General features: G+C 40.8%; 1 protein-coding gene across 7 annotated transcripts in view; it reads right to left on the bottom strand.

The window, feature by feature from the left end:
* Window positions 1-17,069, bottom strand: part of frem1b (Fras1 related extracellular matrix 1b) — an 81,085-nt gene extending 64,016 nt beyond the window's left edge. The window contains exons 1-9 of one of the 7 annotated variants that reach the window (XM_074636650.1): window positions 16,813-17,069; window positions 14,392-14,520; window positions 11,098-11,448; window positions 10,910-11,004; window positions 8,672-8,931; window positions 4,944-5,143; window positions 3,001-3,324; window positions 2,266-2,374; window positions 2,025-2,156 (exon numbers count right to left, since the gene is read on the bottom strand). In XM_074636650.1, coding sequence (XP_074492751.1) covers window positions 2,025-2,156; window positions 2,266-2,374; window positions 3,001-3,324; window positions 4,944-5,143; window positions 8,672-8,931; window positions 10,910-11,004; window positions 11,098-11,313 — 1,336 coding nt within the window. In that variant the 5' untranslated portion in view covers window positions 11,314-11,448; window positions 14,392-14,520; window positions 16,813-17,069. Of the gene's footprint in view, window positions 1-2,024; window positions 2,157-2,265; window positions 2,375-3,000; window positions 3,325-4,943; window positions 5,144-8,671; window positions 8,932-10,909; window positions 11,005-11,097; window positions 11,449-14,391; window positions 14,524-16,812 lie in introns of those variants that run through there. The other 6 variants (XM_074636645.1, XM_074636644.1, XM_074636647.1 and 3 more) reach the window with 6 other exon arrangements.
* Between the last annotated feature and the right edge of the window lie 203 nt (window positions 17,070-17,272).

Here is a 17,272-nt window from a genome sequence, read left to right as displayed (position 1 = left end):
GAATCAGCGGCGGAGCCCGTCGGTGAGAGAAATCACTCTGATTGGCTGTTCAGCTTAAAGGGACTGTTTGTAGGAATCAGAAATGTCTTAACAGCGACACCTGTGGTTGACTGTTAAGTCAAAGAAAGTCAGCGTCCTGTTGCTCGTGCTTGTGCTCGCTCTACATAGACATGAAGGAGCATCGCTCAAAACAGTGAGGAGACACACGTCAGCTAAAAGCACAATATCACTCTATATTTCAGCTGCTTGGCAGTAATGTTAGCTGACCAGACGAAGGTCTCTCCATGAATCAATGCTGATCCTAGTGTTGGCTTTTCGTGCCTCAGCCTCCCGACCGCGATCAGAAGGAACAGGAGAGACACCTGAGTTTTGGTCGGAGACGATAACGTTTCTCTCTGAGGAGCCCTGTCACTTCACAAGACGTGTGAGACGAGTGTGCGCGCATGCACGTGAGAGTGGAGCGGAAGAGTGAGAACAAGCGTGGTGTGTGAGTGAAGGCAGGCAGAGGAGCAGAGGAGCAGAGTACAGCAGAGACTCCGGTCCTGGAGACCAAAGCTGCGGTCTCCTCCGCGTCCTCCGACCGCGGCCAACACTGTTTAACAGACGGGCTTCACTAGATACAACCAAGAGGTTTTGGTGCTTCACTGTAGTTTGTGTTGGAGTCTGAGTCTGAACAGCGTAGACACACGCGAGCGCGCATGGGACCCGCAATAATTTATATGTGGAAGAAGTTACAAACAGTCCCCCTTTAAGCGAATCAGTGCACAAGAAGAGAAACGGAAGTGAGGAAAACAAGCCAAAGAGTAAAGTTCAGTGTGCACACAGAAGGCTCTTCTCATTTTTCATCTTCATCTCATCTGATTTCCCTTTTTGAATGACGAATACAGACTACCATCGCCTGCTGGTGTGGAGAGTTATTTCATCTCACGCAGGCGCAGAACGTACGTGATAGGTGGCTGTTGGCTTAGGCTTTGCGGTGTGTTCATGTGCAACTTGTCAGCCAAGACGAAGGCGACGTGAGGCAACGCAACAGTTCTTTGATGTCGGCTTGGTGTGTCTGGGCCTTTAAGTAAAAATACAAGTACAAGTATCAGCATCAAAATGTACATAAAGCCAGGGTTGGTAATCTTGAGAAACTAACAAGCAACAGGAGAGGCTTCAGAGACCAGGTCCAAAGCACACTGGAGCACACGGATGTAAGGCAATCAACTTTATTACAGACTAACGCTTCAACGCAAACTGCGTCTTCATCAGAGTCAAACCGATCTGAAACTCACATCCTCTTAAATAACCTCCCCTAGTTGGTAACAGATTCAGCATGCTGAATCCCAAAAAACAAGATTGAATCTATTCTGTGAGCACTGGACAGGCTTACTATTCTTTGTGTTTAACCTCCTTTCTTCAAACTAACAAGCAACTCTGTCACTAAGAACCAGGACAAGGACAGGTGCTTCCAAAAAAATACTTGGCAGGTGATTGGATGAACCATCTGTCAATCAAACTCTTGCTGAAGCCAGTCGGGAGAAGAGCGAAAACATCGTTTTCAGTGCCGTTCTTTGCAGAATGGCCCATTTCAGAATAATATATATTATATTATTGTATTATAATTATTGATTAATGTATTCATCACTTTAACGTTGCAGCTGGTAAAGATGGACTTTATACAGTATATTACTGCTGGGTAGCTTGCAGATCAATAAAGTTTTATCTTAATCTATAAAATTACATCATAAATAATTTGTTGACTATATTGTGTATTGTTAATCTGAATCTGCAAAGTAACTAAAGCTGTCAGATAAATGTAGTGGAGTAAAAAGTACAATATTTCTCTATGGGATGTAGTGGAGTAGAAGTATAAAGTAGCAGAAAATGGGAACACTCATGTAAAGTACAAGTACCTTAAAATTGTACTTAAGTACAGAACTTGAGTAAGTGTACTTACTTACTTTCGACCACTAGCAGTCACTGTGTGTCGGCATTCAAATGTAGAACTAGCAAAGGGACCCGGTGACCTTTGACCTCACCTCTGACACTAAGGCGTCCATGAAGAGGTCCGTCCACAGCCACCAGGTAGACTGCATCGATGTTGTCGTTGTCGACTATCTGCAGCTCCTCCCACGTGATTGGTCGGGACTGACCCTCCAGCAGGTCCAAACCTGAGACATAAAAGTTAAACAGGAAGTGATTAGTTTGACTTTATTACATACAGTATGTATTATGGATGAAAAAAATGTAAATGGATTTATATTAGTAAAACCCTCGTACCCATGTTCCAGGAGACTCTGGGTGCGTTTGTTTCAGCCGTCCTGATGGAGATGTGGACCATGAGGGGTGGGCTGGTCATGTAGGAACTGTCTATAGCCTGGAACTCCACCTTACATAAAATATATTGATAGAATAGTACAAGACTAAAATATATATACTAAAATATGATAATAATAATATTTGTCCATAAAGATAACATATTTCATACTTGATGAGATGAAGAGTTTGAGTTATACATGGAAATTCTGAAGTTTGTGTGTTTCACAACCTGTTATAGTTGAAAATACACGCCAAAAATGTTTTACCAAAACTTTACTTGATTCCTGAAGATAATAAAAAAAACATTCCGGTGCCGTTGCATTCAAATCCTCCAGTTGTCCAAATAAATGTATTTGGTACAAAATGCTTCTATCATAATTGCTCATAAGACAAGGCTCTACTTCAAAAATGTACCTCCTATTTTCTATTTCATATTGTTTTTGTATTAATTTTTTTTATTTACTTAACTTGTGGAAATTGAAAATTGTATATACTTTTTTTTATTGAATTTTTTTCTTTTTCCTGAAAGTTTAACCTCTCGCTAACATTTCACACCATTTCATTGTGAAACTGGCTTTTGCAACACAGGTTTTTTGATGATACATTTCTCGCCTCATATATTTCATATTTGAGATAATGCTTTATTTTACGTTTTAAGTCTGTCTTTATACTTTTAATTGGCATAACCTCGAGTACCTCGTAGTTCCTGCGGTGAGATTGGCTGCTGTTGGGCGGCTGGTAGGCCACTTTCATTTCGTGGAGGTCCAGCCAGGTGAAGGACGTGACAGGCTTTGTGTGGTCGTCCAGGTGGGTGACGTAGCCCTCGGCGGGTGGGACGGTCATGTTGAAGACCAGCCTCTCCTGTGGCGTCTCGTGGTCTTTAGCATCCAGGGAGGCGGTGGTGAGCGGGGTGAGGATGAACTGGTCCACCTCCAGGATGAAGGAGGCCATGAAGGCGGCCTGGGGCGGCTGGTTCTGCATCGCACCGTGGATCAGAACCGGCAACCACACCGACTCTGCCTGCGAGCGGGGCAAAGGGATGGGAAGATGAATGTAAAAGATAAAGTTGCCCCGTTTTTCCCAAAGAGCACCTCTCAGTTCTACATGATCTTAAAGGAACAGTGTGTCACATTTTTCGAGGATCTATTAGCAAAAAATGGAATATAATATTCATAACTGTGTTTTCATTAGTGTATAATCTAAACTAAGAATCATTGTGTTTTCGTTAGATTAGAAAGAGGATGATGAGAATGAGGGAACGGGTCCTCTTCACGGAGTCCGTCATGTTGCTCTGCCATGTTTCTACAGTAGCCCAGAACGGACAAACCAAACACTGGCTCTAGAGTGAACCATTTGTGTTTTTACGTTACCTGAAGTTCTATGACGCGGTTGTTAAACTGCGGTAACGTGAGCCGTAGTGTGTAAAACCGTGGTACCGCCAGCCGCCGTCTGACTTCCAATGCTCCTATTCTTTCAGCACTTGCAACAGATTTGGATGCAACAGCCTCCGTCATGGTGATTTATCTCGTCTGTTGTCCACGCTTTTTAGCCAGACTCGTGTGGGCTTTGCGGTAAAAAGTGTTTGTCAATCGATGACTTTCGTTTGTGTTCCACCACAATATTGCAGGCGGTGCAGAACAGTTTGCCTCCGAACTGCCTTGCACGGTCTTGCGCAGTTATTTTTGTTGGTAAATGTGAGATGTTGTCCCGACATGTCTGATGCATCTTCACAACCAGAAAGAAGGAAGTGACATGGGCGCGGGGGGACTGCTATGATTGGTCAAAGTTGCGGTGATTGGACAAAATTGCAAGGTCGTGCAAAAATCACAGGGATTGGTTGAATTTGCGTGAATTGTTGCGATCGCAAATTCCTGGAGGGACTGACTGAGTAGACTGCAGAGGGCCCAAAGGACTAACAAAACGGACTAACTCAATATTTAGAGCCCAGTTGCACCGTTGTGGTTCAACAATGATCGAGGGTCAAAATCTAAGTTCCAACAGTATTGTCCCCTGTCATGCAACACTGCAGGGACATCGACGAAATGGAAGTTTGAATCACTTCACATACATTTGGTGTCTGAATTATACTGTTTTTATCTCTGTTAAAATAGCCATAACTGAAGTGAAGAAGAGAAGCATCAATACAACAGCTGCTTCCAAACTTTCCAACAGTAATGTACGTTTTAACACAACATGTATCACGTAGAAATCAACACATGTTGCCACAACTTTTGCTGTTAAATGTGGTGTTGAAGAGTAAGCCCCAGAATAGACAATCAGACGTGTTAGAAATGACAGGTCTTTGTAATAAAGACACACTATTTACAAGCCTTTTAAACCTCTGCAAAACCTCCTGCTCCACAACCTTCCACTTCCAGAGCTGAGAACATGAAAGTGGGATGTCATTTTCTGACTGCCAATAAACCTCTCCATGTCTCAGATGCTAATGTCGCCTGGAAAACATCCACATACGACTTGGATGTGACTGAAGCTGCAGTTTATCAACTTTGTTCAATTCAAGCTCTTTTGAGTAGCATTACTACAAGTTTGTTTTCCTCCAGCATACTATTTCCTACACTGTAGTAAGTGAATGCTGGATAGGAATAATATCAATATTTATTTCTGGATGTTGCTTGTACCTCCAGCAGAGCCCTGGTGGCCTGCTCCCGCAGCTCCACCCTGATGGGGATGTAGTCGATCTCTGGTGATGGAGGGCTGAGGTGCTGGTACTTGAGACCGGAGCTCAGGAAGTCCTGGCAGCTGGTTTTGAGGAAACGAACCACCTTGGTGTCATGAAGACAGGGTTTGTTCCCCGGACAGAGCGCTGCCGTCTCTCTGCCTGAAGGAGAACGACAGACAACAGATAGACGATTGGAGACAAATCCAGCTGCAGAGATGCAGCAGCAACAGATTAAGATTGTGCATGCGGAAATCATCAAGCATACACAAAAACATACTTTTTAACATTTGTAATTTATTTCTCATTTTTATTTACTTTAGTTGCTTGTATTATTTTAAATGTATAGTTTTTATTTTTCTATTATCACTGTTGTTTATTTCCTATTATTTAATATATTTCTAAATTTAGTTATACGTTTTTTTTAAATTATTTTTATTTATTGTAATTCATTTTTTATTCAGTTTTATTTGATTATCTTATTAATTTTATTTTTAATTTAGCTTTTAATTTCACTTTGTTATTTTGTTATTTGTTATATAATTTTCATTGTTGTTATTTTTTCTTATGTTTATATCTTCTTATATTCTTCGTACTTTCTACCAGATTATTTTACTGTTTCTCTGTTTAGCTTTGTTGTTTTACTGTAAAGCACTTTGTAACTGTGTTTAGAAGTGCTACATGCTGTAAAAAAAAAAAAGTTATTATAGCAAAAATGATTATTACCAAGGCCAAAGGCCTAGGAAGGAGGTTATGTTTTCACCGGCGTTGGTTTGTTTGTTGGTTTGTCCGTTTGGAGGATTACTCCAAAAGACCGTGATGGATTTGAATGAAATGTTTTGGAGGGGTGGGGTGTGGCACAATGAACAATCCATTAGATTTTGGTGGTGATCCGGATCATGATCCAGCTTTGGGATTTTTTTTTCATGACTCCGCCTAGCCTGTGCATTAACACCACCTGCTTTAAGACATGCGCAGTGTAACTGATGACGCGTTCAGCTCATCTCAACATAAACAAAAACACATGTGGATGATGGCGCAAGCTGAACGGCGAGGGGGGGCAGCGAAATACATGAAACCTGCCTTGGCGGAGGTCTGCGCTCTCCGAGTGTACTTTTAGTTAATATTTGTTTTTCCGGAGAAACTTGCAAGTGGTTATATCCATTTATCTATCCAATTTATGTTGATAATGTAACGTTGAATATTGTTTAAAAAAATTAAATACAATATATTTTTAACCCTCGGACACAATAGAACTGTTTTTGTCTTTTTTAGAGGGGTACAGGGGGTCTTTAGGGTGAGATAGCAGGTCAACAGTAGATGTCACATAGAAATGATAAAGGGACTTGCATTTATATAGCGCTTTTCTAGTCTTCCGACCACTCAAAGCGCTTTACGCTACATGTCAGTATTCACCCATTCACACACACATTCATACACTGATGGCAGAGGCTGCTAAGGTGCCAACTTTGGCCATCAGGATCTGATCTAAATACTCATTCACACACCGATGGCTATGCCTTCGGGAGCAATTTCGGGTTAAGTGTCTTGCTCAAGGACACACCGACATGTGATCGAGCGGATTGAACCGCCAACCTTCCGATTGGTGGACGACCTGCTCTACCCTCTGAGCCACAGCCGCCCGGCCCCTATAGAAGTGGTGTACATCATCTGAAAGCTGGAAACCTGGAGATTAATTTGAGATGCAGCTTACTGTAGCACTGTGTGTCAAGTTAGTCATAAATCTGTAATAAACATTAATTAATTGATTAATTTATTTATTAAAATAAATTGTGAAAGCATATAAGGGCTTAGAACATTATGATGGAAGAAAATATATGATTCTCATGCTCTATTATACTGTATCTCATAAATTGTTGCAGCAAGTTTTGGGTTGATACCATTTGATACATAGATTTGGTGCTACATTTAACCAGTTGTTACCACTCAAGAATTGACAGCAATTATGAATAATCCCTCCAAAATACCACATTAAGACACCAAGACCTTGAGGAACACCACTGAAAAAGACATGCTGTGATTTGGTTTCAAAAACTTTTGACATTTGGAGATTTCTGCAAGAATTGCACTTTTTGGCGATTGGATGGCGTGCACTTCTGTTCTGGAAACTGCTCAGAAAGCCCCTTATTGTCAATCTAGCTATGAAATACATCCATCCTCTGAATGCTCTAGGTCTCTAGTTTGATTCATCCATCCTCTGAATGCTCTAGGTCTCTAGTTTGATCCATCCATCCTCTGAATGCTCTAGGTCTCTAGTTTGATCCATCCATCCTCTGAATGCTCTAGGTCTCTAGTCTGATCCATCCATCCTCTGAATACTCTAGGTCTATAGTCTGATCCATCCATCCTCTGAATGCTCTAGGTCTCTAGTCTGATCCATCCATCCTCTGAATGCTCTAGGTCTCTAGTTTGATCCATCCATCCTCTGAATGCTCTAGGTCTATAGTCTGATCCATCCATCCTCTGAATGCTCTAGGTCTATAGTCTGATCCATCCATCCTCTGAATGCTCTAGGTCTATAGTCTGATCCATCCATCCTCTGAATGCTCTAAGTCTCTAGTTTGTGGCGGTAAAGTTTCATGAGGCTGTGATTATCCTAGAGTTCACCACAGGTCGTTTTATACAGTGAGGTCAAATTTTAAAAAATGGTCTAACTACAATGAAATGTCTCCTATGGGGACTAACATCATCACACATGAATACAATTGGCTCAATGAAATCACAAGAGTCTCAGCTTCACAGTGATGCCCAATTCAATTCCAAGACTGTTTAGGGACCCCAGTATGCAGAAATATTTAAATACACCTTTTTAGAATAGGTGAAAATAACACTTATACTGCATTCAAACAACTGCCTGTTTTTTGCCCCAAACTGCATGTGATTATCATGAAGTGGGCATGTCTGTAAAGGGGAGACTCGTGGTTACCCATAGAATCCATTTTCGTTCACATATCTTGAGGTCAGAGGTCAAGGGACTCCTTTTAAAATGGCCATGCCAGTTTTTCCTCGCCAAAATTTAGCGAAACTTTGGAGTGTTACTGAGCCTCCCTCCCAACAAGATAGCAGCATAGACATGATTGTTACCAACGATTCCTTGGTTTTTCTAGTTCCATATGATATCTGTAACTTCACTCTAGCTCTAAAACTGAACCTGCTACAGCCTCTGAAAGACAGTAATGTCAGTCTCTAAGGGTTAAATAATAAAATAGTAAAATCATTTTCAAATAAACCATCTATTAATTTATTTTGTTACATTTAGTCAGGGGAGTCGACAAGTTCATTAGTTACGAGAGAGTTAACTGTTTACTGGGCCTGAAGCATCAGAGTCGCAGTGATTAAACCGTTGACCACACCTGTGTACGAGAACATCTGTCAGCTAATCAGAAACCGGTATGTTTTTGTGGTTCATTATGGTAAATGGTAAATGGACTTCCATTTATATAGCGCTTTTCTAGTCTTCCAACCACTCAAAGCGCTTTACACTACATGTCAGCATTCACCCATTCATATCAGCCCAGCAGGATCTAATCTAAAAACCCATTCACACACCGATGGCTATGCCACATCGAACCACCGACCTTCCGATTGGTGGACGACCTGCTCTACCCTCTGAGCCACAGCCATAACCATTAAACAACACAGACTGTGACGTGTCCAGATGTGACCTACCCTTCCTCTGTGTGGAGTCCTCCTCCCTCACCAGCTGACCCAGAGCGGGGACGCTGGTGTCGGAGGTCATCAGCCTGACAATGCAGACCAGGTCTGCCGTGGTCCGGATGTTCAGGACGGAGACGTCGATGGCGTTGGATAAACCGTAGAACAGAGGAACCACGAGAGGAGCGCTGCCCAGCTCCACAACACCAAGCCCCGAGTCCACCACCCGCACCGGCAGAACCACCATCTCCACCAGCGTGTCTGACAACGTGAACCTCCACACGGACACCACACAGCGTGTTAAAAGAGAGTCTTTAGGGTTTAAACGTGTTATTTCTTCACAACATAGATAAATGCACTGCCGGAAAGAGCTATTTAAAAACGTTTTTTACGATTCCTATTTTCACTGCAGCAAAATGAGAGTCAGTAAATGAAAGCCAATTACAGCTGTCGATGCAAACTTTTCAGAGCCACTTTTCAAGCCCACAACAGGCCAACAGAATGGGTGTTTGATACTCAAAAGATATTTTTTCAGAGAAGTAGTCGTTTTAAAAAAACAGGTGACAATCCAATTTAAAAAAAATACAGATAATAAAAATATTTCGGGGAAAATAGTCTTATAAAATCCCTATTTGCAGTGCAAACGCTGGAGTTTGCAGTGCAAATTTTTATCTTTTTTTTAGGTGTTAAATGCAAGACTGGGAGCATTTCTATTGCCTCCTTATGGCTCTCAACATGGCGAATCCTGAGCCGGCGACTCATTACTAACAGTGCTAATAACACTAACAGTGAAAACGATGGTAACACTGCTGACAGAGCAGAACAGTGTTTATCAGGTAGACATTACTCCTCTATATCTTTACATAGCAAATAGTTGTTTGCTGCTATATTAATGCTGTGGATATCGTATAGAGTACCTTTAACGTACTGTACTTTGTCTTTGGTAAATGAGCAGAAGCTTATTTGCATTTCTGTACAGTTATTTGCTTTCTCATATGTAAATAGACCAGGTAAAAAAATATATCAATATAAACATATATATTCATTAATATAAATAGTCTTCATTTGAATTATCCAATATTGGTTCTTAATACCATGATTGACCTTTATATCTGTGTGTTTTCTTGGTGAATATGTCAACATTTGAGCTAAATGATATGTGTAAATTTATTGTGTAACTTATAAATTGATGGAACTCTAATTTGTGTTGTTACAATACACATAAAGGTTATTATCAGTCATAAAGTAACATAGATTATAGCTATGTACAGTACATACTTGAGTTCCCATGGGATAAATTCTATGAAACCCTTTCATAAGTACATCTGGTATTTTTCTGATGCTTTGAATCTTCAATAATTGAATCCCACTTAATCAAATCAGGACTTTCTGGAGATCAGTGCCAACGTCCGGCACGTTAGACACATTCAATTTTATTTTTCATTTAATTTAGCTTTTGTTAAAATCTTTCATTTTTACTTTTACGTTTTTCATTTTTCAAAGTTTTTCTATACGATACGCAGAGCATTAATATAGCAGCAAACAACTAATAGCTATGTAAAGATATAGAGGAGTAATGTCTACCTGAGCAGAGAATGAAGTCTCTCTCACTCGTGTGTGTTGTAATCTGAGCTTCTCTGTGCTGTGTTTACATCGCTGGGCCGACCACACGGGCCTTTTAGTGGTTACAGCTGATAACGTCGTGCTGATCGACTGCGTGGAAGTGTAGCGTCCACCCTCCGGTTCCCCACAGGTTAGCACTGTTAGCTCTGTCAGCACTGTTGCCATTGTTTTTACTGTTAGTGCTGTTAGCACCGTTAGCCAAGAGTTGTCTGCTCATTTGTCGCCATGTTGAGTGCCATGCAGAGGCAATAGAAATGCTCCCAATCTTGCATGTAAAACACTGTGTAACCGTGTTTAGAAAAGTGCTACATACTGTAAATCAACTTTATAAATATTATTATAATTCCAGAGAATTAGTTCATTGTCAGCTTGCAACAGGAAAATTCTTGATGCTTCAGATCAGTTGAAACAGATCTGCAGTTTTGAACAAAATCTGGTCTGTGGTGAAAAAATTGTAAAAAAAAAAGAAAAGAATAATAAAAAATGATGGGCCTTAATGAACTCCTAGAAATATTCTCTCTCTGATTATCATACATAATTAAATGTTTAAATGACACCTAGTTTTATTGTACTACTATTGCTTTACTAATACTGCCACTGCTAGTATTTCTGCTACTAGAGCTAACTGACCTGTAGACTCTCAGCATCACTGTGTCCTTGTCCAGCAGAGGACTTCCATCGTGGACATATTTCACCTCGTTCTCTAGGAAGCTGCAGTCAAACACCTGCAAACGCCACAGAACCAAACACCAGTCATACAACTGTTCTGATTCTGTTCATTCATAAGTCTATAACTACAGCAGCAAGTGTGTCCTCACCTGTGGAGTCAGCCTTCCCACTCTCTGAGTGATGGGTTCGTTCATCACCACCTCCACCTTACAGTCCGTAGTCGGATCCACGTTGATCTTCAGCTCCTTCTCTGTGATGAACACCGATCGACCCCTGGTGACCTCCACGCCCGAGTTCACCACGACCAGACTCCCGCTGCAGACAGCCGTCACCCCCAGCAGCAAAAGCGCGCCGACAGCAGCCATTTTGGATTAGCGAGGTTCTCTTGTCAAACAGGCTCAGGTGAAAAGTTGTATTCTGATGGAGGACAAAGGTCTCAGTGTTTTCCATTCAGTCTGCTTTGACCCATATCCTCTTCTTTTGTCTAGTGTCACTACAACCTGAAGAGGAGAGTTTACAACAAACAAATACAACTCAGAGTATGTTCACATTACGCCGTAAAGATCTCCAACCACACCCAGACACCTACACAACAGGAAAACAGTTCATGTCTTCTTCTTCATCTTATTTCTGTACTATCTAACACAGTCAATGTCACATTTATCCACACTGGAACGCATTTCAAAAAGCTCCATTTTTGGCCTATTATGGCCAAAATGGAGACAAATAGATGCATATATGAATTTATTCATCTTACTGGGCATTCAGAATGCTGCATTGGCGGGGGCGTGTTTTTTCAGGAACCAATGAGAAGATGAAATCTTATCCATAAAGTCCAAATTGTGTAACAGATCCATGAATTTGAAGGTTTATCAGACACTTAAACTCTGCAGATTTAACTGATCTGGATCACAGCAGCAATTATTTTATCTTTTGTATCTTTTATCTGAATGTTCAACAATATTTGTTCTAGTTTGAACATCTAGCAGGCATAGGGGGTTATTAATTTCAGCTTTAAAGCTCCACTTGGAGACAGAAAACACAACATCTGACATTTTATCTCTTTATAAAGTAGTTTTAGCAAACAGCTGCCTGCAGATGCACCATAGATGTTGAAACTACAACAAATATCGCTGAACATTCAGATAAAAAATATGAAAGATAGTTAATTGCTGCTGTGATAACTTTCCAGATCAGTAAAATCTTAAATAACTCTGCAGTGTTTAAGTGTCTGATAACCCTTCAAATTCATGGATCTGGAATGTATGGATCAGATTTCATCATCTCATTGGTTCCTGAAAAAATACCCCCCCACCAGTTCAGCTTTCTGAATGCCCAGTAAGCTGAATAAATTCATAAATGCATCTTTTTCTCTCCATTTTGGACACACAAAGCCGAAACTGAACTTTTTGAATTTCTTTCCAGTGGGGATAAATGTAAAATTTACTGTGTCATATTTTAGTGTGAACAGAAATAACATAAAGAAGAAGACACTGAACTGTTTTCCTGTTGTGTACTGTAGGTGTTTGGGTGTGGATGGGCAACATGCCGCAAAATCATTAGGAAAACTAGGAGTTAAAAGAGGCTAAAAAGCTCCATAGAGCTGCAGAGATGGGGATACATTTCACTAGATTTGACATCGCAAGTAACTCCTTTCACTTCACATATTTGAGCCATCTGTTAATATAAAAAATTTATTGATTTGTGGAGCTTTAAGTTAAAACAAAATGAGGCAATTCTAACTTTCAACTCCAACGTTTGATGCATTCAAAAGCTAACAAACCTGACCCCTGACCTCTTCCAACACACAAACCTCTGATTCTGATGATGTTCAAAATACTTACACTGTAATCTCCTGAACAGCTCCAAACCTTCTCCAACGTTATCATCTACCCCCTAAAACTCAGATTTTTCCTGCTAAAAATGATTAGCTACAGCTCTAAATCTCTACGACTGCCCATAGCCAACACCAAAACTCCTCTAAATCCTCCAAACCCATAGAAAAAACTCCTCCCGCTGCTCCACGCTCCCAGCCGGAAAACGCTTTCACCCTCCATTTCACTTCAAAACTAAAGCCCACTGCAGGAAACAAGGGGTTAATCTGCGTGACCCCGCAGAGGTGCTTGAAATGGCATGGGACGGGGTGGAGCGGGGGAGGAGGGTGTGGGTGTTTACAAGATCAAAGCAGGGCACCAACTGGAGCCGGCGTGTCACTTCCCATCCAGCCAGACGAGCGTCGGTTCGTTAGTTTGAGGTTTCAGCTGGATGTGTGTGTTAACCTCACAGTGACTGCAGCTCTGTGGAAACAGACCTTACATGGAGCTCAGGACATGTGTGATCTTTATGATGCTGTTACACAAAATCCACAAAATCCACTGAAAACTTTATAAACATGCTGGTTGGGATTTAGTTTTGCCTTGGATTTGGGTTTTAAACCAGTAGCTACCTGTAACTGCACCTCTTCTATTGTGGCTTTGCTTTTATTGTGCCAGAGTGATTTATGTATTTTATATACTATTATATTATACTTTATACTATATTACTAACTTAAATTCCCAGTGAAACGGAAGGGATTTATAAAAAATTAGTTTATCCTTCACAAGCTTTAGCGTGATACATCAGACCGGTAATGCGTCATCTAGTAGGCTCTCGTCACCTCGCACCTTTTAGGTTAACACTGTGCTGGGTCAACACTGTTGCCTTTGTTAGCACTGTTGGCACTGTTAGCACTGTTAGCTGCGAGCCGCTGGTTCAGCCGTCGCCATGTTGTCCATGTGGAGGCAACAGCTATGCTCTGAATTTCGGGTTTAGCACCTTTAACTCCAACAGAATACGTCAAAAACGTAACACAGATATTCAGTAGGTGAAAGTTAAAACTGGTTCCACTTTAGAAACCTGTACATAGGCTAAACAAGATGAAAATCAACTCTTTCTTTTTAGTTTTAATTTATCACAATGTTTAGCCACGCTAGCAGTGGACGGCAATGTTTATTAGTTGGTTGGTCGGTCGACCATTTTGGTCCAGACTGATATCTCAAACACTATTTGACACATTGCCATGACACGTTGTTGTCCAGAGGATAAATCCCTCTGGTTCTGGTGATCTTCGGACTTTTCACAGAATTTTTGCACAAAGCACCGCTGTGCCAAAGTCCAGCCTCACTGAGCTGCCAGCATGGCTGTAGACTCCCATTTGCAAAGCAATACATTTAAGGTCAGCTTTCATTTTTCATTACAGTGTTGTTTAACACCTAGTTTAAGTTCTGAAGTTTGTGACAGTAAGTTTGGTTGTAGCCTAACGCTAGCCTACATAGGTTAGCACACTGGAAAAAAAGCCTTTGTAGAATAAAGTTTTAACAAAAGTTCTACACACAGATAACAGAGAAATTGCTCCACTCACTTCCATGCCATCTCTCCAAGAGGAATTGATTTTCCAATCTCACCTGCACAGCCTGAGGACTGGTCTCTGCAGAAATAACTGAGCGTTGGATCCCAACAGCAGGGCTCAGGCTGAGGCAGAACGTCTGTTAAATGATCCACCAGCTGCTAGGACGGCTGGAAGTGACTCACTGCTGCTGAATGGGAAACATACTCTGAGGTGAACTGACACGGTTCTGAATGAAACATGATAATTGACTTCAGATCCGACCACAGTCAGACCCACACAGCCTTTGAACACTGATGCAGACAGTTTCTAGATTCAGGCTGTCTTTAGCTGGTAACTGTGCCCACCTATAAACCTTAATATTGGATTACTTTCATTCCAAACATAGTGAGTATTTACTTTCCTTCAGATTTCCATGTTTTAAAGTGTGAAGCGCATAGCACTAAAACTCTCCAGTTTGAAACAGAATATTAAGACTACTACAACTATTACCGCAAACAACTGTATGCTACTAAAGCTACAACAACTAATGCTACCTTTATGGTCACTACTACTGCTACTGCCACTTCACAAGTTGCCTCTGGTAGCCTACTGCTGGTAGCAACAACAGATACGCATATCACTACTAATTCAATCTCGAATTTCAGCTTGCTTTTTAAAAAAGATTTTTATTGGCTGGTCTGGGCCAATAACCTTTGTAAGCTAAACTTGCTATAATTGTGTCATATTGCTAACTAATCCATCTAACCGTTCTGTGTCTTTGTTTACACACAAGTTTTTCTGTCCTATCTGTTTGTATGCACGTTTTTTTGTTAATTTGTGAGTTTCTGTCCGTATGTGAATTTATCTGTTCGTCCACAAGTTTACCTGTTCGTACAGGAGTTTCTTTGTGTATTTGTGAGTATATATATATGGATATTTGTGTTTATCTGTTTATTCGTGAGTTTATCTGTCCGTAGGCCTATGTCTGTTTATCTGCTCGTACAAAAGTTTATCTGTTTGAATGTGAGTTTATTTGTACAGGAGTTTCTTATTTATCTGTTCGTACGTGAGTTTTTTGTTTATTCGTGAGTTTATCTGTTAATATGTAAGTTTATCTGTTAGTACGTAAGTTTATATGTCTGTATGTGTTTATCTGTTAATACGTGAGTTAGGCCTATTTAAATTTGTGAGTTTATTTGTCTCTATGTGTGTTTATCTGCTCCTACGCAATTTTATCTGTTCTTACTCGAGTTTATCTGCTCGCACTGTTCATACGTGATCTTTTCGAAGGTGAGTCAATAGCCTACTTGAGTTTACCTGTTAGTACAGGAGTGTCTTTGTTTATTCATGAGTTTATATCTCCGTAAGTGAGTTCATCTGTATGGGAGTTTCTTTGTTTATTTGTGAGTTTATCTGTTTGTACACAGGTTTATCTGCTAGTCCGCAATTCATCTGTTCGTACATACGTTTCTTTGTTTCTTTGTAAGTTTATCCGTCCGTATGTGTATTTATCTGCTCAAACATAAATTTATCTGTTTGTACGTGAGTTTATCTGTACGGGAGTTTCTTTGTTTATTTGTGAGTTTATCTGTTTGTACGCAAGTTTATCTGTTCATATGTGAGTTCATCTGTTCGTACATGAGTTTATCTGTCAATATGTGAGTTAACCTGTTCATACATGAGTTTCTTTGTGAGTTTATCTGTCCATACTCAAGTTTATCTGTTCGTACGTGAATTTATCTGTTCGTACGTGAGTTTATCTGTTCGTACGTGAGTTTATCTGTACGTACGTGAGTTTATCTGTCCATACTCAAGTTTATCTGTTCGTACGTGAGTTTATCTGTTCGTACGCTAGTTTATCTGTTCGTACATGAGTTTATCTGTTCATAGGTGAGTTCATCTGTTCGTACGTGAGTTCATCTGTCCCTTCAGTGACTTGATATATCCGTACATTGACTTTACCTGTCCCCATAGTGACTTTATATGTCCATACAGTGAGTTTGTCTCCATACAGTGAGTTTATCTGTCCATACTTTAGGTTCATCTGTCCACACAGTTACTTTATATATCCGTACAGTGACTTTATTTGTCCCTACAGTGACTTTATATGTCCATACAGTGAGTTTATCTGTTCATAAGGTGAGTTTTTGCAACATGCAGGTCTCTGTGTTGTTGCAGCAGGAAGCAAAAGCAGCCCTGCAGGAGCTAAAAACACTGCAACAAAACACTGCAGAGAAAGTTTCCACTGGACTCCTGCTGCTCTAATCACATCCTCAGCCTGTAAAACTGAAGAGACACACTTTACATGAATTTATGTGTTTATGAGTGTTTTACATTATAAAGAAGCCAAAAGACAGAAGATTGAGAGAACAAAAGGAAGGAAATCCCCTAATGTTCCTCTAGTTTGTCTTTCTTTTCTGTGTCGAGGCCTGTTGGAGGCATGTGTCGGCATGAGAGAGCAACAACCAAGAGTGTGTGAAAGCTGGTTGGCACCTACCTCCAAGTCATTTGAGCTTCTCTGTTCGTCTTCTTCACCTTCTGCACACGCTCAGAGGAAGAGGAATGCCGTCATACACATTCACACACACAATTCACACTTTGCCACCACCACCCCCTCTATTCCACAGCTCGCCGTCACCCGGAGACGTCTGGCATCCAACAACACAGAGAGAGAGAGAGAGAGAGAGAGAGAGAGAGAGAGGGTAAACTGTGAGATAGGGAGAACAAAGAGTGAGCAAGTTTCCTCGAGTCTGTCCTAAAGCCAAAAACCAGAGAGAGAGAGAGAGAGAGAGAGCAGACAGGAAATGTGCTGAAAGGTTTCCAGGACTTTTATTTTTACAGCCCCCTGCCTCACTGACTAACTCACTGTCTGTCTTTATTTCTCTCTCTGTGACGCAGATAAATGTGAAAATCCATCTTTTGCTCTCATTTTTGACCTACATCAAAGATCTGGACCC

This window comes from Sebastes fasciatus, chromosome 5 (genome assembly GCF_043250625.1).
Source record: "Sebastes fasciatus isolate fSebFas1 chromosome 5, fSebFas1.pri, whole genome shotgun sequence".
In the NCBI taxonomy this organism is placed as follows: domain Eukaryota; kingdom Metazoa; phylum Chordata; class Actinopteri; order Perciformes; family Sebastidae; genus Sebastes; species Sebastes fasciatus.
This window is presented reverse-complemented; position numbering and strand designations above follow the sequence as displayed.